A 23,931-nucleotide genomic window follows, 5' to 3' on the forward strand; every position below is an offset into this window, starting at 1 on the left:
GGTTCATCCATTAGTAGTATATGACAGGATTTACCTTTTTTAATGCTGAATAATATTCCATTGTACATATATACCAAAATTTGTTTACCCATTCATCCTTTGATGAATAACTTGAGTTACTTCCACATCAGGCCCACCTTAATGATGCTGCAGTGAACATAGGTGTGCAAATGTCTCCTCAAGATCCTGCTTCCATTCTTTTGGATATATACCAGGAGCGGGATTGTTGGGTCATATGGTAATTCTATTTTTTGAGGAACTGCCATATTATTTTCTACAGTGGCTGCACCATTTTACACTCCCACCAACAGCGCACAAGGGTTCCAATCTCTCCACATTGAGGGATCATGAATTTTTTTTAATTGGTGCGACAGTGCTCAGCCCCCTGTTCATCTCATCTTGCATTCTTTTTATGTATTAAACAATGCCCATCTGTTTTATCACTGCTACTGCTAAGTCGATTCAGTCGTGTCCGACTCTGTGCGACCCCATAGACGGCAGCCCACCAGGCTCCCCCATCCCTGGGAGTCTCCAGGCAAGAACACTGGAGTGGGTTGCCATTTCCTTCTCCAGTGCATGAAAGTGAAAAGTGGAAGTGAAGTCGCTCAGTCGTGTCCGACTCTTAGCGACCCCATGGACGGCAGCCTACCAGGCTCCTCCGCCCATGGGATTTTCCAGGCAAGAGTACTGGAGTGGGGTGCCATTGCCTTCTCCACTGTTTTATCACTAACCAACTCAAATATCTGTGGGTCAAGCCCCTTTGATCGGCTCTTCAGTCTTCCTGTTCATTAAGATAGTTGTGACCCCCAGGCTTCTACTGTTGCCACCTGTCCTCCATTGGTGGTGTGGGGGAGGGGGGTTTGATTATCTCCATTGCTGTCAATAATCCCAACTCTGTGGTTGCCTCTCCTACCTTCATCCCAGTGTGCAGAGATGGGCCACCACTGAACTTAGTGATGTTGATGCCCCTCTAATGACTGGTGAATGGTGTGTCTTCTGGACTGTCCATGAAGTCTTCAGGCCTCAAATAATAGATCCATTTTATTACGTCCACTTCCTAAGCTTTTTAATCCTTTCCTCCACTGTCTGATGTAACTTTGCTCAATGTGGGACATTACTTTTTCCAGGCTTCTAGGAGCACTCTAATAACACGTTGGAAACATCTCTGGGGTGCTTTCTAGAAAGTAAACCCTGTATCCCAAGAGCATGCCTCCAAATTAATAAACTCTTATTCAGCTTTATATTCTGGTACTCTTGATCAAGGGCTGCCCAGGCGGCGCTAGCGGTAAAGAACCTGTCTGCCAGCGCAGGAGATGTAGGACGTGTAACAGATTCGATACCTGGGTGGGAAAGATCCCCTGGAAGAGGGCATGGCAACCCACTCCGGTATTCTTGCCTGGGGAACCCCATGGACAGAGGAGCCTGGTGAGCTACAGTCCATGGGATCGCAAAGAGTTGGACATGACTGAAGCAACTTAGTATGCATGCACCCTTGATCAAGCACATTCAAAATCGAATCCATGGCATCTTCTCCTGCTCCTGCTATTACATGCTGGGTATTAGTTCCTTTTCTCCTTTATGAGGTCCAGCATGTTCTTAAATGAATTGTGTTGAACTTAGCCCTAGATGTCATCCTGGCAGCTAGAAAAGGTGATGGAGCAGATCCTGGTCCCTGCCACCTTTTAGGGAGGGGCCTTTCCTGGGGACAGGTGGTGCTAACTCTTAATGGGGAGGGGTGGGCCACCTTTGTATGGGTAACCAAAGTCTTATGGGAGGTCTACCATCCGAGGGTACCAGATGTCCCCGCTCTGTGTGTCAGGGTTCCCATGCAGGTTTTCTCAACTAGGGCCCTGAACTTGGCTCAATGGATCTACCTTGTCTAAAGGTTCTAGTTACCTGCCTCAGCTGGAAATTCATCTTTGAAGTTCTGCATGTCTGCTAGTTTCTGGGTTGAGCCCTCATTCTTTATTACTCTCTTAATGGCAGGAGAGAAGAACCAGAGAAGCCTCAGGCTTTCACACTTCGTTTCTGTTGGTTTGGAATCGCTTTTCCTTATCTCCCTGTAAGATGCCAAAGCAGTTGAGTAACTATCAGCCAGTTTTCTTGTCCTTGTATGAGTCATTTCCCTATCCTTTTCAAATACCTGAATCATTTCACTGGCTAGGAGGTCCCCTCCACCAAATCATTCTCCTAAGTTACCAGCGGTAAGTTTTTCTGGCTGGAGACTGGTCCTGCCTCTCTATAATTTTTCCTTTAAATTTTGCTTGCAAACCAAATGGTTCCTTCTTTAGTTCCTTTCTCTTGCAATACCTTATCATTTACAGCTAAGAAAAGCTTATTAGTACATTCGGTATGTTTTCTACCTTCCTAATACCATAGGTGACAGTTTCTTAAATTATTCCACCACTGTTTAACACAAGGTAACCCTTTCTCCAGTGTCCAATAGTAATTTCCTCCCTGTTCATCCAGCCTCTACTAATAGTCTCTTGGCTGCCCTTCTAGCCTCTGTTGGCGGCCTTATCCCAATGCCAATGTCCTGTGTTTTAGGCTTTAATTATGGCAGTTTCCCACTTCAAAGTTTCAGTTTCTACTGCTAAATAACAAACCACCCCAGATTTAGTGACTTTAGATAATGACATTAATTTCTCATGGTTCTGTGGGCTGACTGGATGGTTGGTCTTTGGGCTTGAATGGTGTGCTGCATTTAGGTTGTGTTTGCCCATAGGCTTGAATCCTGGGATGGTTCTGTGTGGTTTCACTGCCTCTTCCCCCATGTGGCCTCATATCCCAGAGATGCTTGGCCAGGTTTCTTACATGCAGCTAAACTTTAAAAGGGCCAGAGAGGAAACTGTCAGAGCTCTTAGGGCCTAAACTCTGGAACTTATACAATGGCATGTTCCTCTGGCCAAAGCAAGTCACAAGGCAAAGCCAGATTCAAATAGCACTTGGAGAAACAGCAATGCCTCTTGAGTAGGGGAAGCAGGAAACTCACAATGCAAGAGCATGGAGGGAGGTTGATTCATCGAGGGTCACTATTTAAGGATCTACCACACTTACTGCTAAATCGCCTCAATCATGTCCGACTCTGTGCGACCCCACAGATGGCAGCCCACTAGGCTCCCCCGTCCCTGGGACTCTCCAGGCAAGAACACTGGAGTAGGTGCCATTTCCTTCTCCAATGCATGAAAGTGAAAAGTGAAAGGGAAGTTGCTCAGTTGCGTCTGACGGGTAGCGACCCCATGGACTGCAGCCTACCAGCCTCCTCCATCCATGGGATTTTCTAGGCAAAAGTACTGGAGTGGCTTGCCATTGAGGTGCCTATTAAAATGGACTACTACTCAGCCATAAAAAAGAACGAGATTTTTCCCATTTGCATCAACATGGATGGACTTGGAAGGAATTATGCTAAATGAGATTAGTCAGAGAGAGAAAGACAAATACTGTATGATATCACTTATATGTGGAATCTAAAAATATAACAAACTTGGGAATATAACAACAAAAAAAGCAGCAGACTCACAGATACGGAGAACAAAGTAGTGGTTACTAGTTGGGGGGTGATATCAGAGTGGGTGGGTGGGAGATACAAACTATTGAGAGTAAGGTAGGCTCAAGGATGTATTGTACAACACAGGGAGTATAGACAATATTTCATTATAACTGTAAATGGAAAGTGACCTTTAAAAACTGTATTAAAATTTGTTAATAGATCCTATGAGTTCTTATCACAAAAAGCAAAAAAAAAAAAAAAGATGGGAGTTCCCTGGTGATGCAGTGGATAAGAATCTGCCTGCCAATGCGCGGGACACAGGTTCCATCCCTGGTCTGGGAAGAGTCCACGTCTTGGAGTAGCTAAACTCGCGAGCTACAACTACTGAAGCCCGTGTACCTAGAGCTTGTGCTCTGCAACAAAGAAGCTGCTGCAACGAGAAGACCTCAAAACACAACGAAGAGCAGCCCCCACTTGCCATAACTAGAGAAAGGCCACACACAGCAACAGTGCAACCAAAAAAATAAAAAATAAAAATAAATTATAAAAAACAATGCCTGTTAGACACCCAAGTAAAGGTGCCAAAAAAAGTATTTAGCTGTAAGTGCCAAGTGCCTTGATCCCAGAGTTGGGGGTTAGGCCAGGAAAGAAATAGGGAATCAGCACATAGCCTTGATGCTTATGTGCATCGTCTTGCCCTGCAAGTTCCTGGTTGCTAAGGCAGAGTGCTAGCAGACAGCAGCCCTATGCACAAGGCTGGGAGAAGCCTAGGGGAAGAGGAACATTCTGCTCTCGCCGTGGCTCCAAGTCCAGGTCCCCACTCGGGTGTAGAGTATTTCACTAGTGCTCTCCTTCCTGCCAGAGCCTAGGCATTAGGGATGAGGTTAGGATGACTGGCTTGCACGCAGAGGATGTAGGACAGGAAATCATTCCACTGTCTTGTCACTTAAAGAAAGGAACCCAGGAAAATGGGGAACAAGCCATCCATGATGCTCTGCTCAATCTATTTTTTTTTTTTGCTGTTCTGCATTTGCTGCCAGGTAATGGACGGAGGAGCCTGGTAGGCTGCAGTCCATGGGGCCGCTAGGAGTTGGACACGACTGAGTGACTTCACTTTCAATTTTCACTTTCATGCATTGGAGAAGGAAGTGGCAACCCACTCCAGTGTTCTTGCCTGGAGAATCCCAGGGATGGGGGAGCCTTATGGGCTGCTGTCTATGGGGTTGCACAGAGTTGGACACGACTGAAGTGACTTAGCAGCAGCAGCAGGAGCAATTTGCAAAAGCAACCATATTCCTATTGTTACCACCTCTGACCACTTCCTCTCAGTCTTCATCCAGAAGATAGTAGTTTAGACATCACCCCAAGATATCTTCCCTTGTGGCTCAGCTGGTAAAGAATCTGCCTGCAGTGTGGGAGACCTGAGTTCGATCCCTGGGTTGGGAAGATCCCCTGGAGAAGAGAAAGGCTACCCACTCTAGTATTCTGGCCTGGAGAATTCCATGGACTATTAGTCCATGGGGTCGCACACAGCTGGACACGACTGAGTGACTTTCACTTCACCAAGATATCTGACATCACTTTGTTCAACCAAAACTGATTACCCTTATTTTAGATTTCTTTTTGCGTTTCTTGGGAGAAGGGGCTGTTTGCAGTCATGATTTTACTAGCAAGAATGAGACTGAATCTAGTATTTTTGAAAGAAAGAGGTGACTTCAGAGCTATTCCAAACCAGCAGGAAAAACAGGGGAGATAAATCCAGCTTGTCCAAAGGAGAAAGCAAAGAGGAGGAGGGAATGAGTTGGAGGCTGTTTTGCAGATCAAGGGTTCTCTGTTGCCTGCTCTCCTCTGAGTTACTCTTCTCCATATTCTCTTTATGAAAATGAAAACTCCCTTATGTCCCTCGTTTCTGCAGCTATATCAACCTCTCCATCCTGATAACTTAGGAGAAACCGGGAATCTGTATTCTCCAATTGCTCCCCAACCTTCACGTAGTTCTCTCCACACTCGTTAACTCTCCAAGAACTTATTTTTAAACTGGTTTTGCTAATTTTTGCATTCTCCCCAAGCCTGCTTTCAAGAAAGCTCAGGCTGGGGTTGGGGTTGGGGCGAGGCTCGTACAAGAGTTTCTGGCTCCATCTCTCATTTCCTGAGCTGTGAGCTGGGCTGTACTAATTGACCTCGAGGGTCTCAGCTGCGCTAAGTTGGGTGTTTGTTAGATCTCGTTAGGATTGTAATTAGTGCAGAGAATCTGGGTCACAGGCAACTGGTTGGATTGATGATCTCAGGGGGCATGAATAAAGGCGGGGAATAGCAAACAGGTTCCTTGTTTCGTGGGTGGGATGAGCTGGGGCAGGGAATGGTGGGACTTACCAAGACAGACACAGGGTCGCGTGCAGAGAGGCGCTCAAGCTCTTAGGGGTGCACGCCTGTGTGTGTGTGTCTGTGTGTGTGTGTGGTGTGTTCCCTCCCGCATTTACTCGGGTTTCTTTCCAATCTCTCCATATATGGTGTGGCTCTAGAGCAGGCTGGGGATTGGCTGCTGTTGTTGGGAGACTGGGAGGTAGGAAGAAAGCAGAAAAAGGAACGAACCCAGCAAAGGGAGGGAGTGTGAAGGGAAGGGGCTGTAGCCGAGCTTCTTCAAGGGGCGCAAAATGGGCTGGGTCCCCTTGCCCATAACGTTTAAAGAGGGGAGAAATTCCCTGGGACTGTTGTTTTGTGGGGAATGAGGTCCAGTTTACTGTTGCAGAGGGGCTGGCAGAGGGTAGCTATTTCCCTAGGGTCAGCATGGCATGGCTTGTGAAGGCTGGACCCGGGGTAGAGAAATTTGCTGTTTTTTCCTCCTCCTTTTCTTTTCGCCCTAAACAACCTACAGCTCTGCTGTGGAAATAGCATGCAAATTAATTCATCAGTTTTCCAGGTCAACACCTCAGATATTCTTCCTAATGGAGGCAGATCAGGACCGTAGTTCTGTTCCCCAAACCTCTACTTAACAATTTAATGGGAGAAGAACAGGAAAAGTTGAGGAAAATGTCACTGAAATAGGAAATGACATTTAGTTCTTTACCTGCCTCTGTCCCTCACCCCATTTCAACTCTGTCCTGGATCTCCTCATCTCCTCGCCTGGGGCCTCCCAAAAGATTCTCCCTTTTCCAGTTCATTTGTGGAAGAAAAGAATATAACAAAGATGTTGGAAGAGAGGGAAGGAGGAAGAAAAACACACATCCTGAAAAATGTCAGCAACTATATTGTAAGCAGGTTGCCCCACATCCCTTGCTCAATCCACCCATTTACCCCAAAACATGTGACTGGGAAGAAGTAAGGGAAATATTGCAGGTAAAGAAACTGGAGTGATGGAGTGAGGGAAGAGGGGTCTGGGAGGACGGGAAAGCTAGAGTTCCAGCGTTGTTATCCTTCAGCCGCGGCGCTCCTGCTCATGCTTTAATTGACATCACAGGAGCAGCCCACCAACAGGGTATACTCTAAGATGTTCTTCTAGTGGGAAGCCTGGCTTTGTGCTAAGCTCTGAAATTTTTGACGACAGGAGCTCCAGCTCTCCTCACCCCACCTTTCTATCTGTAGCCTTTAGCACAGTACCTGGCATTCTCTCCTTGAAGAAAGGCCTATGGGCACAGTCCACGAACTGGATCAGCTTGTGTACCAGGATGCAGTGACAGTAAGCTCATCCTCTAAGCCTCATTCAGACTGTACTCCCACCAGCTGAGCTACAGTTAACAAGCCACTGAGTCAAACTAATCATAGCAGCAGCTGCCACAGCTGCTATTCACCAGTCAGCAGGCATTTGCCATACATCTCTACGCTTCCATTTTGCAGATGAGAAAACTGACACTTGGAGAGCTTGTGCCTTGCCCAGGGCCTCATAACTAAAAAGTCAGAGTTTGAACCCAGATCTGTCTGGTTCCAAAGCTGGCCTTATTTTACTGCCACCTTGCGGCCTGGTTTTGGTGCCTGAAGAGCCCAGCAGTTCCATGGCCAGTTCTCAGTTTCCTGGTCCCTGGTCTTTCTTTTATGCTCCCCCTCACCATCCTCCTCCTCTCCAGTATCTCCCTCCATCCTCAAGCTCCCCTGGGAGACAACAGATAATTGGCATTTTGGGATATATATGTCACTCCTGCTTTTGTCTTTTTCTTCATTATATGGGAACAAAAAGATAAAAAAAGGGAAAATGCTAGTAAAATAAATTTATAGAAAGATGCAGACTTCTATAAAGGAAGTAAATACCATTTTAACCTAGACTATTTGTGACAACGGGTATCTCTGCTGACCGTTCTTGGAGTTTAGGTGAGTGAAGCTCAGTTGGAGGACGGAAGTCTGGAGACCCAGGTCCCTCCCCTCCTACCCCACGAGACTCTGGGAGTAACATGTTGGTGGCACCCTGGTGTACCCTCCTCACTCAAAGATGCATGTAATTATGGAACGGCAGGATAGATCTAGGAAAATTCTTCATGACTGCGAACGGTGGGGACCAAAAGAGTGTGAGAATCTCTTTCCTACAGATGTTCAACTTAGGTTCCACCATCTTGCTTACGTTGGGTTATGGAGTAAAGTCAGAGCACAAGAATGGCAACTGAGGGTCTTGCCCAAAGGGTGTTGTTTCCCTCCTACCCATCCTCCTGAGTTTCACATGAGGGCAGTCTTGTGGCCAAGATGTCTAGTTTGTTCCCATTTTCTCTCCTTCCTCCCTCTCACCCTTAGGGGAGCTCCAGGTTTTGGCTCCTAGAGGTTAGAGGAAATCTAGGGAAGAGGATAAAGAAGCTAACAAGCGGTCTGCAGTTGACCCTTGACTAACCTTTGACCAAGTTTGAACTGCACAGGTCCACTTACATGCAGGTTTTCAACAAATACTACAGCACAGCTTGTAGTTGCTTGACTCATCAGATGCAGAGGAACCAGGGTTATGGCTGTTAAGTTAAAGGTGGATTAACCCTTGTATTTTTCAAGTGTCAACTGTACTTCAAAGGGTTTTTTTAACCCTTCATTTAATTCAGGGGGCTATCTGTCCCCTTCTTTCCAAAAATCATTCCTACCTGGCCTTTATGACTCATCTCTTGACACTATCACTGTTATTAACTTGATCTTAGAAACTTCAGAGGAAAGAAGCAATCAAAAAGGCTCCCCACAGCCAAGGATGCAGGGGAGCCTGGCGACTCCAAAGGGGGTCGGGAGGATGGTGGTGTGAGTGTAAAGATGTTTTTCTAAAGCTGGGGCTTGATTAATATTGGAAGTGAGGTTTGAGGAAGGAGAGGGAGAGGCTACAGGAAACCCGAGCTTGGCCGAAAGAGGAACCCAGGCACATATTTGGTTTTCCCCTTCATCCTATGCATCACAAGTCAGTTTCTTTTTTCGTGTGGTTTTCTGTCGGGTTGACTATCCCTGGTTCTCCTGTGCTAGGCGCCCCCAGCCAAATCCAAAGCTGTCCCCTCCGTCCAGGGTTGTATCTCTGAATCGGGAAGGGTATGAGAGATGAAGGGGAGAAACACCTCATATTAAGAAAGCTGGGCAGCTTGATCTCAACCAGAGGCTGCTAGGCATGAGAAGCCAGTGCCTGGTGAGGGCCAGGGTCAGGGAGGATTTTAATTGCACAAATCTTCCTTGGGGCTGGGATAAACTTCACTTGTGTGTGTGTGGACAGGTGGCACTGGCTCCCACATCTCTGGAGTTGAGCAGGTGAAATTTCACCCTCAGACTGAAAACTTGGAATGGGACATGAGAGACCCCTCCCCTCCCCCTCTAAACTTAGGAGCCAAACACATGGTTGGGAGCAGCAGGTTATTCCTCACCACACCTCAGAGGGTGTGTGTGGGTCAAATGGCCAAACAGCCTTCATGACCCTCTCTTCATCCAGGTGAAAGCTTCTTAATATTGCTGTAGGGGTCACCTGCTCCTCACACCTGAGGCTTTAGGGCTCAGAGACAGAGGGGAAGGAAGGAAAGGAGGTTGGGAAATGAGGGCTGTAGGAGGGTCAGGCAGCAGCAAGAGCAACAAATTCGATTGTGTTTTTCTTTTTTGACTGAGGTAAATAAAAAAGCTTTTATCCTGCAACACTTGGAGATAAGAATCTGTCCACCCCCAGGAGTTCCAGACTCTGGCACCGGCCTTCACATCAGGCTCTTCCGGTACTGACTGTGCTGGGTGGTCTGTCTGAGGTGGGAGTCGGGGGTCTGCAGGTCCATCTGTCTGTACAGGTCCCTCAGCTCCCTGACCTCCTGCAGCACCCTCTTCGCTTGGCTCCAATTCGATGATGCCTCTCCCAGCAGCCGCTCCGTCTCCAGCAGCAGCTGCTCTGACTCAGAATCGGGAGGAGACCGAGGGGGCTCCTTGGCCTTTCGCTTCCCGTCTCCCAGTCCCTGAACCTCTGCCAGCAGCTCCTGAGTCTTCTCCAGTTTCCTGGCTACCAGGTCCTGGATCCGGGACAGCTGCCCTGGGGGGTGTGGGATGGGGGTTGGGGGGTCCTCGGCCCGTCGTTGGATGGTGTGGGCTGGCGCAGCGTCCCGCTGAGACAAGATCTCCTCCAGGGAGGCACAACGGCTTTTTTCTGTGGCGGTCAACTTCTTGGGTGCCTGTGGGGTGTAGGTGGCCCCTTTGTCTGGCTTTTCCCAAAGTCGGGGAAGGCCGCTTGCCCGGTCCGAGGAGGGCTGGATACGGTCTGAGTCTGCTCTCCGCCGGCTGCCTGCTAGCTGGGCCACAGACTTATCCAGGTCGACCCGGAAGCTTTCAGCACAGGAGGTTGGCTCCTCAGGGGAAGGGTCTTCCTCCTGGATCAGGTCCAAAGTCAGCATCCCATCGGAGGTAGAGGTTGAAGCCTGGAGAGGGAGAGGGCGGGAAGGAAGAGGGTAGATTGTCATCCATGGGCATTTCAGGACTGACTGCCTGAGAGAGAAGCAAGCTGTGGTCATTTCCCTCCTCACTGTGCCTTCCCTGAATGAGAAGTCCCCACTCCTGACAGAGCGCTCTGACTTTGTTTGCTCTTTCTTATTCCTTTGATGGTGATTTGAACTTAATTCTTTCATTTTTCTGTGATTTCAAGTAATTTCTCTGGTTGCCCATATTTTCCACTTTACCACGAGCTTCCCCTTACAGTGTCTTTTCCTTCTGTGGACTCGCAGCATCAACTGGGTCTGACACACACAGGATGCCTGGCATGGCAGGGCAACTTTTCTTCTGTATCCTCTGAGCCACACACCTCAACCCCCTCTGCTATTTGGACCTCAGAACCCCTTGCCTTTAAATAAAACTTGTTCTATTTCCAGAATACTATAATTTTTTACAGGGTAAAATACTGTAATTTTTTAAAAGATAAAAAAGTAATACTTTAAAAAAATTATTCAACACCTCATATGTATTGATACACATGTTATTTTAATCATTCCTCACAGCAGCCCTTCACATGGGCATGATTACGCCCCACTTTACAGCTGGAGGTGGGCAGCTTCAGCAAAGCTGATTCCAACCCAGCTTTGTCTGATTGCAAAGCCCGCAAAGCCCTCACTCTTTCTACTATACCTGAGTGCCTCATTCCCTAGAGACTTTGAGCTCGGACAAGTGAAAGAAAATCCTTGCTCCTCTAAATGCCTGCAATATGTAATGCTCTTACCTGTCAGGATAGCTAGCCACCAGACATCAGCTTACATTGCCTTGTAGTATTCACCTCTTCTATTTCTCACTTTCCTTGTGAGTGTATCTCATTTTCTTCAAAGGATGCTAAATCTATTAGGCATCCGTGTGTGCTAAGTCGCTTCAGTCATGTCTGACTCTTTGCGACCCCATGGACTGTAGCCGTGCAGGCTCCTCTGTCCATGGGATTCTCCAGGCAAGAATACTGGAATAGGCTGCCATACCCTCTTCCAGGGGATCTTCCAGACCCAGGTATCAAACCCATATCTTCTGCATTGGCAGGTGGGTTCCTTACCACTAGGACCAACTGGAAGCCCCTATTGAGGGCATATCTTTCAAATTCACAGTAGGTACTAAATATTTTTGGTTTGGAGGAATCAAAAAAGGGAACAGGGTGAAGGGACTTTCCTAGCTTTTGACCTTGGTACACAAATGCCTCTGGTGGGCTAAGATACAGTCCTGTCTGAGATGAACTGACATGGAGTTAGCCCTTCAGCAATTTTTACTTTCTAATAGTCTTACATACCACAGCCATTAGGTGTCCCCGAGTTGGAGGGCGGCGGGAGTGCTGGATTTTTGCCCTGTCTCGAGTCGGGTGGGCGAGATAGCTGTCCTCCTCAACAGTGACCTGAAGAGACGCACTGTGAGTCATGGGTGCTATTCAGAGACTCCTAGTCCCAGACCAGCTTCCCCTGAGGCCTGAACATGCCTGGCCTGGGAAATAACTCCCAGCTCAGGAACTGCTCCTGAGCAAATCCAAGGGCAAGGATTTATGGGACATGAAGGGGCTTCTTAGGCTTGCTCATGCGTCAGAAAGCGGGGAAACAGGAGCTGGCAGAAAAGACTTAGAAGCTAGGAGGAGAGCAGGGCTTTCCAAAGGAGATACAGCAGTGGAGCTGGTGGGGAGGCAGACAACAGCCCGCGCCACCATCTTCCCTCTGTAACGGGCCACCCAGCTCCTGTGCCTCGGCGTCCGCCTCCCCACAATAACCCCCCTAACCTCATCCAAGACGCGGTTCTTGGCTCGGGTGATGGCGGAGTTGAGGGCATTGATCCATGATTCCTTCTCTTCCGGACTCACTGCCAGGAAGATCAGGTTAGGTGCCTGTGAGAAGATTCGCGTTTCAGTCAGGGTTTTTACAGAGTTGGCCTCACCTTGACAGTGAAGAAATGAGAAGTTAAACTTCATTCTCTTAGACCCAGCTCTTGGAAGGACAGAAATTCTACTTCTGGAGTCACCTGTAACTTAAGGAAATCATCCTCTATTCCTGCAAAATGCCGTTGCTTGGAGACTGTTTTAGAAATGACCGAGAAGAGCTCAGAAGGGTACTGGATATTAATACAGCACTAGATAATTAGAAGAGGTTTGGTGAAGGACAGGTACTAATATAAAGATCTTTAAATGTTTGAAGAAATAGAATGTGACAGGAATGGTTCAGAATTTCAACCACCTACCATGGAACAGGGAAAAGTGGCTGCTTCCCAAGAGGGGGGTGTGTGTGTGTGTGTAAAGTGGCTGCTTACCAAGAGTATGTGTGTGTGTGTGTGTGTGTAAAGTGGCTGCTTCCCAAGAGGGATGTGTGTGTGTGTGTGTGTGTGTGTGTGTGTGTGTGTGTGTGTAAAGTGGCTGCTTCCCAAGAGGGGTGTGTGTGTGTGTATCTGACAGAGACACAGAGAGAGAGAGATGATTTTTGCGGCTGGACAGCTTAAAGGCTGGCTTGCCAGGAAGGAAGGAAATGGCCACCATATTCTCAGATTAAATAACAAAAGCTGGTAGGAGAGCAGTAATTCAGGGCCTCTGAGTCAGAGAGCTGAGAGAGATCCCAAAGGGGAAGGTGTTCTCCTCTGGCCTCCACACCCCTGACCCGGTCCGCGTTCCAGGGCCAAGGTGGCAGGAGGAGCATACCGTGTTCCCGGGCTGTTTGGAGTGGGCAAGAGTGAACTTGCTATGATTCTTCTTGCTCCTGCTCTTGGATTTCCGGAGCTCTTCACACTTCTCATAGTCACTCAGGTCAAACACCTCTTGAATGTTTTTCTCATCTTTTACCTAGGGGAGGATTGGAAGTGAGGTGATAAGGATTAAAATTACTTAGTCCCTTCTCCCAAATTGTTAGTTTAGACCTGTCTGAGAACCAGAAGAAGCCTGAGAAGGGATGGATGACAGGATAGGAAAAGGCTGTCCTACCCAAGGGTCACAGAGGTCTGATAGTTGGGGGGGACCCCAAGTCCTGATTCCTTGCATGAGTTTCCATTTAAACTCCTCTCACAACTCCCCTCAGCCAAGCTACTGTTTCCAGAACCCCAGTAGGTCTCTTCATTATGACTCCTACTTTGTCCTTCAAAGGACACCATTACAGGGCTCATACTTTAATCCTACCATTCTGAAGTAAGCAGACCTGGATGGCCCTTGATTGTCCAGAGAAGATAAAGGCAGAGCCAACATTAGGGGATTTCTGGAGAGAATGGAGGGCTGCCTCCAGCCTCCCCTTTCTTACTTGTATGTTGATGCTTTCTTACCCTCATTTAGCTCCTTCCTTAAATATATTCTATTATGATGAGACTCATTTATCTCCTTCATTTCAGGAGCTTTAGCACCACAGGGTGGAGAAGGCAATGGCACCCCACTCCAGTACTCTTGCCTGGAAAATCCCATGGACGGAGGAGCCTGGTGGGCTGCAGTCCATGGGGTTGCTAAGAGTCAGACACGACTTTTGTCTGTTTAGTTTTAACAAGCGCTGGTGGTTGTTGTCTTGGGATGTCTTCTTGGGATGAGCGACTTCACTTTCACTTTTCACTTTCATGCATTGGAGAAGGAAATGGCAACCCGCTCCAGTGTTCTTGCCTGGAGAATCCCAGGGACGGGGGAGCCTGGTGGGCTGCCGTCTATGGGGTCGCACAGAGTCAGACACGACTGAAGCGACTTAGCAGCAGCAGCACAGGGACAGCCACCCCTGTGTTCGGTTTGTTCAGATTGGGTGAAAAGTACACCTGTAGTTCCTACCCCACCTTATTCCTTCCAAGGTACCATGACAACCCAGTGTAGCTCCTGCAGGCTTGAGAAGCCACTAAAGTCACTCCATGTGCTCTAGGCAAAGATACGTTAATACTCTCCCTGGAGGACTACTTGAGAAGAGTGTTCTGCTACCTCTTCCCATGATTCCAGTTTGAGCCCTTTTAAGTCAGGAAGTTCCTCCTTGTGTCTAAACTGAGCCCTTCCTGCTTGTAGAATCTATCCTGCAACCGGCTCCACCCTTAGCAGCTTTATCCACCATTTGGCTCTTAACTCTCTTGCTGAATGTCTAATGAAAGACCACAACTCTGTCTATATCCTCTGACCCCACAAAGTGAGCACCACAAAGCAAATTCCATTAAATTTCTGCCAAGGTCCGTTTTAAACCCCTCAGGGATTTTTCTCTTCTCCCCTGAGGTGTTCCCATGGCTCTGGCCCTCTGAAGTTGTGATCTGGCTTACAAGAGGAGAGAAGACTTTGTCACTGGTCCAGACGGAGGAGTCTGTGATTAGAAAACCCTTTCACCCTCTGCTACTTGCACCTGAGGTTAGAAGACCCTGGGGAATGAGCCTGTTCATGTCTTCTTGGGATGAGAGACGACAACCACCAGCACTTGTTAAAACTAAACAGAGAGAAGTAGCGTCATATGTTCCTTGGATGGTATCTACCCTCCCTGGCTGGAATTACTTCACAAAAGAGTCCCCACTTCACAAGTTCTGACATAGGAACTGTGAGCATGGAGGTGACTTCATCTATCTGCCTGGCTCTCTCTTCCATCCCCCAACCCATCTCTGCTCTTGTGTCTGCCCATCCTTCTGACTTGCCGCTGGACCCAGGGGACACAGGCCCATTCAGGTGAATGGCCGCTCATACACCCACCTTTGTTTGTTTCAACACGTGTGGCTCCTCCAGGCCTCTCCCCTATCCTGGCTTTGGGCTAGGAAGTGACAGGGGCCTTGAAGGATTGTGGGTGGAAGTGGACAAGATGCTGGCAAGGGGTGTCCCAGAACAATTCCCAGAAACATGGGAGCATGGATGCAGGGTGGTGCATCACTCCTCTCCCCCTCCTTCCTCAGAGCTGAGACTATCAGCAGAGGCCAGAAATCTTGGAGAGGAAAGTGCTGGGTGTGTGTATGTAGCCAGGGGAAGAGAATTACTTGTTTCTGTTTTCCTTAGGGGAGGGGAGGGGAAGGGAAGGGAAGGGAGGGAAGGGAAGGGAGGTATTCTGGCTTGGACATGACTGATAAGCAGCTCTGGGGAGCAGGAGACACAGACAGAGGTCAGCCCTGCATAGGGCAGGGGTAGGAGACAGGGTAAGACAAGCAGTGAGACAGTGCCTGGGGAAGATGGACAGCTCCAGGACCCCAGTTCCCCACTGTATTTTTTTCCCCCCATCTAATTCATACAGTCTCATTTATAATTACCACCCAGCAAGGTCAACCCTTCCTTTCCCCTGATTCTTTGTCCTTAAGCCACAGAAAGGAATTTTTCCTATGCTTGCCAAAAAAGATGCCCTGAACTCAATTTCCTCTATCATGAGGTCTCCGGAAGGTCTAGTTTCTGTTCCTATACATCAGCCCCATGGTCAAAAGGTGCCCTTTGACTGAGAATGAGGAGAACAGTTATTAACAACAAACACAGAAGGATTTCTTTGGTTGAGGCAGTTGCAGGAAAAAGACTGGTGCAAATTCTAAGACAGAGGGTTAGGGATTTCCTTGCATTAACATGTAAATTACAGATATCATAGTACATTTTTTTAAAACTCTTTAATTCTATCGGCTCTGGAGCTTTCAGGAAGGGGACAGAATACAGTCTACATCCTTGATCAGTTTCACCTTTAGTCTAGGCCTTTGAAGCATGGAAACTGGCTCCAAAGAAGAGTAATACCAATAGGCTTGTTCCCTCTTCCTATGCCTTCCTCTGCAGTGGGCAGTTGGCCCCATGACTGGTCAGATGTTCCTGACTCACGGGACACCAGACATCCTAGGTGGAGGTCATTCCATTCTTTCCCCTGTCTCAGTACCCCTTCCTCCACAAACAAGGGTCCGTCACACTCTTTCATCCCCAGACTGTTTTTTAGATTGCTACAAATAAGAAAAAAAAATGTCTTGTTCCTTCTGCCCTTTCCCTGATCTCATGTTTTCCCCACTGACGTGTGGGAAGTTCTCCCCGATTGCTCACTAGAGTTTCCTGCCATTATGAAGTTCAGGGAAGACAGGAGATACACTTGGACACTTGCTCTAAAAAAGAAAAAAAAAAAAAAAAAAAAAAACACCAGAAACTCAGCAAATTGTGGGGGGGAAAAAAAAAAACTTGGGTAGGATTTGGGGTTGGGTAGAGGTGACCCTTAAAGATAAATTCTCCTGTCAAAGTGTTTTCTCACCTCACTCCAACACCAAGTTCTCAGCTTAGTGTAAACAGCAAGGTTTAAATACCCTTAAGAGGGATCTCTTTGGCCCTGGCATAGCTTAGGTCTTTCTTAGCTGCTTCGGTAGATGTTCTGTTCAAGATGAATACTTTCTCCAGGACTGCGTGTGTGTCTTGTTTCAATACCATAAAAGGATTTATTTACCTAAATATAGTCTAAGCAGAAAGCAGAAGAGGTTAGAACTCAGGGAGGACTTCCCAGTTAGCCCCTGGTGAGGGAACTCACCCTCACCAGGCAGGGGAGGGCCATCCTACCAGGGGAACTCAGGACAGTCTCCTAGGCAATGCTGCCCTAGTCACAGAGATAGGGACTGGAATGACTTCTAACCCACGGAGGGGCAATTTTAGTTTCTCCACATTCCTATGTGTTACTGAGCACAAGAATTAGGGATAAAACAGAGAAGAGTTTGGATTCAATATGTGGGCTCAGGTTCTGACCCAACGTGGACTGTTTTCATTTTAACTATAGACCCAAAGACACAGAGACATGCAGGGGTTCAAAACTCCACTCTCCCTTCTGATATAATTGGTGGGGGGTGTTGGGTAGGAAGGAATGGAGAATGAGTTCCTTGCTTCTTTGTTTTTAAGTGGAGTGGGGGTGGGGAACAGAGAACATGTTAATTAAGGACACTGGCTTCAAGAGAAATAACTGCCACTTAGAAATACTCTACCTGAGGTCATGTGAGACTGCCTCTGGATGGTATGTGTGTTTTCTGTGATTTGGAGCAGCTGTACTACTGATATGACTTGCATATGTCTCTGTGAGAGACAGGAAAGGGGAGGCTAGTTGGGCTGGCGGGGCAGGAAGGAGGTAAGAATAAGGTGAACAGGGTGTTTCAGCAGCAACAGCAAAGGAAAAAGAATCCTACGGTCAGCTTGAGGCCAGGATAGGGGACGTTAGGGGACACTTAGAGTTTTGGAGACATCTTGGGAGGGAGTTATCATGGCTATCAGAAAGGTGTTTTCAAAGGAAAATCTTTAAATAAGATGCAACTTCTAACTCGGGTCTTCTCACTGAAGGGCGACCTTTCTCTGCAGATAAGATGGGGGTAGAGACCAACCGGACCGCTGAACTCGCTTTCGGAACAAAATGAGGAGTGAGGTAAGGGGGAGACGAGAAGTACACATAAGACCCCTTCGGAGAGAACAGGTCAGGACTATGAGAAAACTGGGTAGTTCGCGGCAAGGGCACCTACCTCCTTTTCAGAGATGTAGAGCTGGTCCCCTTTCAGCACCACGTAGCGGTTTTTCCAAATCTCCCTGAAAATCCCTTTCCCGCAGAATTTCCGGACCCAGCCGACCTTCTCAGGCGGTGCACACTGATGGTTTCCATCCTGAGGCCCCTGCCCCCGCGAGTCAGATGAGAATCGCACGGTTAGGTGGTATGCAGCTTTTTCCTCCTCGCGTTCTGTCCCCCGCGCCCTCCGGAGTCCCCGGTCCCCTCCCCGCGTCCGCCCCGCCGCAGCTGGAGTCGGGGAGCCCCGCGTTTGCTCCCCACTTCTTCAAAGCCTTTCACTCCAAGGAACTCGCATCCCTATCGCTCCCCTCCCCCGTCTTCCAAATAAACAACTGGAATTGCCCGTGCCAGGGGTGAGGGCCGGGCTGGAGCCGAGGGGTGGCCTTCGGGGCTCCGCCGGGCCCCCCGCCCCCTCCCCCAGCTCCCCTCCACGCCGCGCCGGGCTTTACGGCATTTTATTTCTCATTGTCTCCTCGCCGCTGCAGAGCTTGGTGCCAGCGGCCGCCCGCCGCCCGGGGAAGGCGAGGCCGGGGGTCGGGGCAGAAACTCAGCCAAGTTAGCCCCCGGCCCAAGTAAACAAACAAAAGCCCCCGCGGTTCCTCGTCGCGGGCCCGGTGCACCGAGGCCGAAGCTAAGGGGACCGGCGACCAGGCTGGGCGGGAAGTAAGGGGCTGGCGCGGGGTGTCCCCGGCCCCCAAGGCGGCCGCCCGCGGGTCCGACGGGGCCGGGGTCCCCGGGGCACAAAGTCAGCGGCGGCCACGGGGTGGGCGGACGTACTCACCCTCTTGGTGGAATTGTTCTTCTTCATCATTCCGGGCTGCCGGGCGGGCGCCGAGGGGCGGCCCCGCGTCGGGGGCCGAGGCCGCTTCGAGGGGGCTCCTGCCCACGGGGAGGGTGCGCAGAGGCCCCCGGCACCGCCGCCGCTCCTCCCTCCCTCTCCCGGACTCTCCCCTTCTTTGTAGCTCCGGTTACACTAAAGGCCGGCCTCCCTCGCGCTCGCACACACACGCACGCCTGCTCCCCGCCCCTCGGCGCCCTCCATCCCGGCGCCCACGCGGCCCGGTCCCCCGAGCGCGCCCCCGCCGCCCGCCAGCCCGGCCCGGCCTGGCCGCTCCCCCGGCCCGGCGCGATGTGGGCGGCCCAGCCCGCGCCCCGCAGCTCCATCCACCCGCCCGCTGACGTTGCGAGTTCAGAATAAAGGGCGAATCGCCGAGCCGGAGAGAGTGTGCTCCCCCCACACCCTCCTTTGTTTCTGACTCACTGAGGGTGAAGAAGACAGACCTACACCCCGCCGGGGAACGGCGTCTGGGGCGGCGGGGGCACCCAGACTCGCACTGACGGCCGGAGCGAGAGGTGGAGCCTGAGAAGACCGCCCGGGCCGACCTGCCGAGGGAGCCGGCAGGGGCCGATGGAGCGAGCGATGGAGAGACAGGCAGGTTCATAAAGACCGGCGATAACCTAGATCGAGATCTTCTCCCAAACCCCAAACAAAAACAAGAGCGTGAGCTGGGAGGGCGTGTTACCCAGGACTGGCATCCGGAATTCACACGCCCTAGGTGGTGGAGTAGTGGTCTGGGCAGGTCAACTGTTAGGGAAAAGTTTTATGCTTCGGAGGGTACTGATGTGTAGGGGCTCTCCGCTGAAGAACTTAATATTAATACACATTTGTTCCAGTTTACAAATTATTAGGCCTTATTTGAGCCTTGGGAGAATCACCCTATGTATGAGGTAGATATTATCTCCGTTGCATAGAGAGAAAAGTGAGATACAGAATTTGCAGACACATTGTAAGTGCTGGAAGGAATAGAATTCTTGTCTCCAAAGCCGTGATCTGTTAGACCAAGTGGCTTTTTTATAAGCACCAGGTAAGGCTTAAACATCCTGCTATCTGGTGTCTCTCCCTAGTGCACTGACGTGTACAAATTCTACCCTGTCTACCACAATGCCCAGAGGAGGCCCTGGCTGGAGGAAACTGCTGATCACTCCTAAGCCGAATCTGCCTCCGAGCCCACACACCAACATCTTGGTGACTTCCTTTTCCCCCTCAGTACACATTTAATGGGAAGAGGAGAGAGGGAACCTAGTTTGGGTACTGGTTTCATCACTGCTCTGTGGCCTTTGGTCAAGTCACTGAATTTCTTTGGGCCTCAGTTCCTCTGTAGGAACTGACTGCCAGTTCCACCAATAGGAAAGATAGGAGAATACATGAGATGACCCATGAAAGTCCTTTCAAAATACAGTATTGCCCTCTAGGGCTAATTACTAAATAATAATGAGCTAACGAACACACTGCCTGGCATATGGCAGGCACATAGAAACTTCCAAATGAATAAAAATCCCTGGCACAGAGGAGCAGAGGAAAGGAAGAACCTCTTTTTCAGAGATGTCTCAAGATTAAAAAAAATGTTGGTCAAATTGAGGAGTGAAGTGGTCTTGGCTTTCTCTGGTATTTGTCAAATGAAGGAGGGGGTCGTCTCTTTTTTTTTTCCAGCTCCACTTTTCTCCCTAATCCAACAATATTCCTCTTAACCTCTTCTCATTTACATACTAATTTATTCCTCTATTTTAGACTGATACAGAAATGTATCCTTTCATAATGCTCTCATATACAGTTTCTTTAAATCTTTAGTGCCACCTTGTGAGGTATAAATATTATTTCCACTTGGAAATGAAGAATAAATATTATTCCCACTTGGAAAATGAGGAAACAGGGCATGGCACATCAACCGACTTGCCCAAGTTAACACAGCAAGTTACTGGCTAACTAGGTTAGAATCCAGGTTTTCTGACTCCACAAAGCCTAACACATACACAGTCCCCTTCTCACCATCTCTGTTTTCCACCCTCCGTGGCAAATAGAAGGGGGAAAAGTGGAAGCAATGACATTTTATTTTGGGGGGCTCCAAAATCACTGTGGAAAGTTGACTGCAGCCATGAAATTAAAAGATGCTTGCTTCTTGGAAGGAAAGCTATGACAAACCTAGGTAGCATATTAAAAAGTAGAGACATCACTTTGGCAACAAAGGTGTGTATAGTCAAAACTATGGTGTTTCCAGTAGTCATGTACAGATGTGAGAATTGGACCATAAAGAAGGCTGAGTGCTGAAGAACTGACGCTTTCAAATTGTGGTGCTGGAGAAGACTCTTGAGAGTCCCTTGGACGGCAAGGAGATCAAACCAGTCAATCCTATGGGAAGTCAACCATGAGTATTCATGGGAAGGACCAATGGTGAAGCTCCAATGTTTGGGCCATCTGATGCGAAGAGCCAACTCATTGGAAAAGACCCTGATGCTGGGAAAGACTGAGGGCAAGAGGAACAGGAGGTGACAGAGTATAAGATGGTTAGAGAGCATCACCAACTCAATGGACATGAATTTGGGCAAACCCCTGGAGACAGTGAAGGATAGAGGAGCCTGGAGTGCTTCAGTCCATGGGGTTGTAAAGAGTCAGACAGAACTTACTGAACAACAACTATTTAAAAGTGATTTAAAAAAGAATGAGAAAACCCAAGTTATCTTCATAAGCGAGGAAGGAAAATGTCCCAATATACTAGTGAGAAAACTACCCTGCTTGATGTTTTGAAAGCTTGCTGGCCCAGGGAGACAGGAGTGGTTTGGACTTTTAAATAGGTTCTTGTTTATGGGGAAAAAAAAAATTAATTCATGACCTGCCTCATCTTCCTTTAGTCAGCAAATACTTGAGTACATCCTGCATGCAAGTTACTAGAGTCTGCTGTGCTGTGTCGGCAAGGAGCTGGAGCTTTGTGGAACATCAGGCAGGGGGACTGCTAAAATATCCAAACTCTCCAAAGTAATTTTCAGATTCCAGAACAGATGCTTGTGGGCTGGAGAACCTTCCCTGTCTATTTGCTCCTGAAGCTGTTACATAAATTTCTGGCTTTTCTTTCTTCATTAACCTGTACGGCTACACTCCCTCATGTTACCATCCTGCCCTACCCTCCCTCGCTTGTCTGCTTTTGTCCGGTTCCTCATCCCTCTTTCCCTAAGCCGTGCTCCTCCCCTGGTCTGTTCTTTAGGCTTTACTTCTCTCCACCAGGCGATCCTCGTCGTGGCACCTGAATTGGGATCTATGAATTGGGACTGTTTCCAAAGACCAATCTTTAAGTAAGAAATCTTAGGGTAGGAACTTATGGGTTCTTTTTCTCATTTTCATAGCAGTCTCCTCAGTGAGCTTGACACTACCACACACACAAACCACAAAAATAACTCAAAATACCCCAATTTCCTTCTTTGGTGGAGATAAGATACTGGGGGTACTTATGGTGGCTTACTTCCCTAACTGCACTGCCATGGTAAGACCCAACTGTCAGTAGCTTTGTTCTTAAACTGGCTACTTTATAAGTAACTTCACTTAAAAGAGGAAGAAGGGAGCCATTAGAGGTAAGGATTGTGAATTGCTGCCTGCACATTCACAGGCCAGAAACTGTTAGCCAAACAGTTGTTTAGCTAAATTCAAGCATCTTGGCTTTTGTAGAATGAATGGGACTTAGAGGTTTTGACTAGGGCATTTCAGTCTCCTAGAAGGGAGGTCATTAAAAGCATATGAGACCTTAATTAAAATGTTTTTAGAGATTTCTCCAGCAGTCCAGTGGTTAAGTCTCCAAGTTCCAATGCAGGAAGCACGGGTTTGATTCCTGGTCCCAGAACTAAGATCCCACATGCCATGTGATGTGGCCAAAAGTTTTTTTTTTAAATGATGTTTTTAAAGGGAAAAAAAGAAAGGGCCAGTAATAATATTATCAGCTCTATAAATCTTAAATAAAAATATGAATCTTTGATCCTTAATAAATGAAGAAATGCCATCTTCTGGTATAAAACACCTTGAAGGAAGGGCTCATTTCTTAAGACTTTAAAATTTTCCCCTTTTTTTGGCTGTATCTTGAGGCATGTGTGTGGGATCTTAGTTCCCTGACCAGGGCCCCCTGGAGTGGAAGCACAGAGGCTTAACCACTGACTGGACTGCCAGGGAAGTCCCTAGAATTTTTTTTTATTACTTATTTTAATTGGAGGGTAATTACTTTACAATATTGTGGTGGTTTTTGCCATACATCGACATGAATCAGCCACGGGTGCACATGTGTCCCTAGACTTAATATTGCTAGCTGAGCAGGCATGATGGAAGCAGGTGAATAATGAAGAGAACGATATTAGAAAAGTGTTCTTATTCCAGAGTTACCTTGCCAAGAGAAAGGCAAGCACGGGTAATCCTGTTTGGAAAAAGGAGGTTTCTATTTGAAAAAACTATGTAACTTGTAAAATGCTGCATTTAAAATTTGTCTCCCCTAGCCTTAAAAGTAAGGCTGCCTTACTTTTTTTTTATTATTTAAAAATAAAAGAGAACAGAACTTATTAGATCTTAGCCCTTAGCTGTAATATGGACAAAAGCCTTAGGGGCTTCTCATGAGTGTATGGTGAAACAATGGCCGAGAGCTGAGAGGAGAGGAAGGTGGAGATGGGTCCAATGACCCTTAGGCTCTTCCCTCCTACTTCTTAAACTGCTCATTAATGTAGTGGGAGGATGACAGAAATTCAGTCATTTTGTGTAGTGATTCTGTATCCCCAACTTGGAGACAGAATTCATATTATTTATACTATAAGTCAAATTTCATTGGGTGGTTTACTATGTATCAGACATTGTTCTAAGTGCTTTATATGTATCTTCTCATCTTATTTAGTCCTTACAGTCCTATAAGGAGGAATTTAATTACTCTCTTTTTGTATTAATAGATGAGGAAACTGAGCCACTAAGAGACTTAATAACATTCCCAAAGTCACATAACTGTGACACAGATTTGAGCCTAGGCTATCTGATGCTACAGAAAATTTATCAACATAAAAGGAAGGTTTAAAAATTTTATGCCAAGCACCAGGAAAGGACTGTGGTAGTTTTTGAGCACACCATTATTTCCTGGTATTAATGACATTATCAATTTCCACTGCTTTCAAGAGAAGTGAAATTGACACCAGAATATATTATTTGCCTTGACATACTTTGCCTATCCTTTGGGTCCAGGCCATGCCTTCTCTCTGTTTGGTGTACAGCCAGCTCATGCCTCATGTCATAAATTCCCATAAATAGTTATTAACCCCAAAGAAACAAAAACAAATCAC

General features: G+C 47.9%; 1 protein-coding gene across 1 annotated transcript; it reads right to left on the reverse strand.

The window, feature by feature from the left end:
* Nucleotides 1-8,701: 8,701 nt before the first annotated feature.
* On the reverse strand, nucleotides 8,702-18,924 carry PLEKHO1 (pleckstrin homology domain containing O1). Its single transcript, XM_055584470.1, has 6 exons — nucleotides 18,581-18,924; nucleotides 17,759-17,905; nucleotides 13,032-13,172; nucleotides 12,126-12,230; nucleotides 11,652-11,753; nucleotides 8,702-10,314 (listed from the first exon to the last, which is right to left on the reverse strand). The coding sequence occupies exons 1-6, from the start codon at nucleotides 18,608-18,610 to the stop codon at nucleotides 9,610-9,612; spliced, it is 1,230 nt and encodes a 409-aa protein (XP_055440445.1). The 5' UTR covers nucleotides 18,611-18,924; the 3' UTR covers nucleotides 8,702-9,609.
* Between the last annotated feature and the right edge of the window lie 5,007 nt (nucleotides 18,925-23,931).

The sequence above is a fragment of the Bubalus kerabau genome, chromosome 6, assembly GCF_029407905.1.
Source record: "Bubalus kerabau isolate K-KA32 ecotype Philippines breed swamp buffalo chromosome 6, PCC_UOA_SB_1v2, whole genome shotgun sequence".
Lineage (NCBI taxonomy): Eukaryota > Metazoa > Chordata > Mammalia > Artiodactyla > Bovidae > Bubalus > Bubalus kerabau.

Coding starts and splice junctions, on each gene's coding strand:
- PLEKHO1 (XM_055584470.1), bottom strand. CDS start 18,610: ATGATGAAGAAGAACAATTCCACCAAGAGG. Junction 17,906..18,580: donor AGAACAATTCCACCAAGAGG/GTGAGTACGTCC, acceptor TCGCGGGGGCAG/GGGCCTCAGGATGGAAACCA. Junction 11,754..12,125: donor AGAACCGCGTCTTGGATGAG/GTTAGGGGGGTT, acceptor GCGTCTCTTCAG/GTCACTGTTGAGGAGGACAG.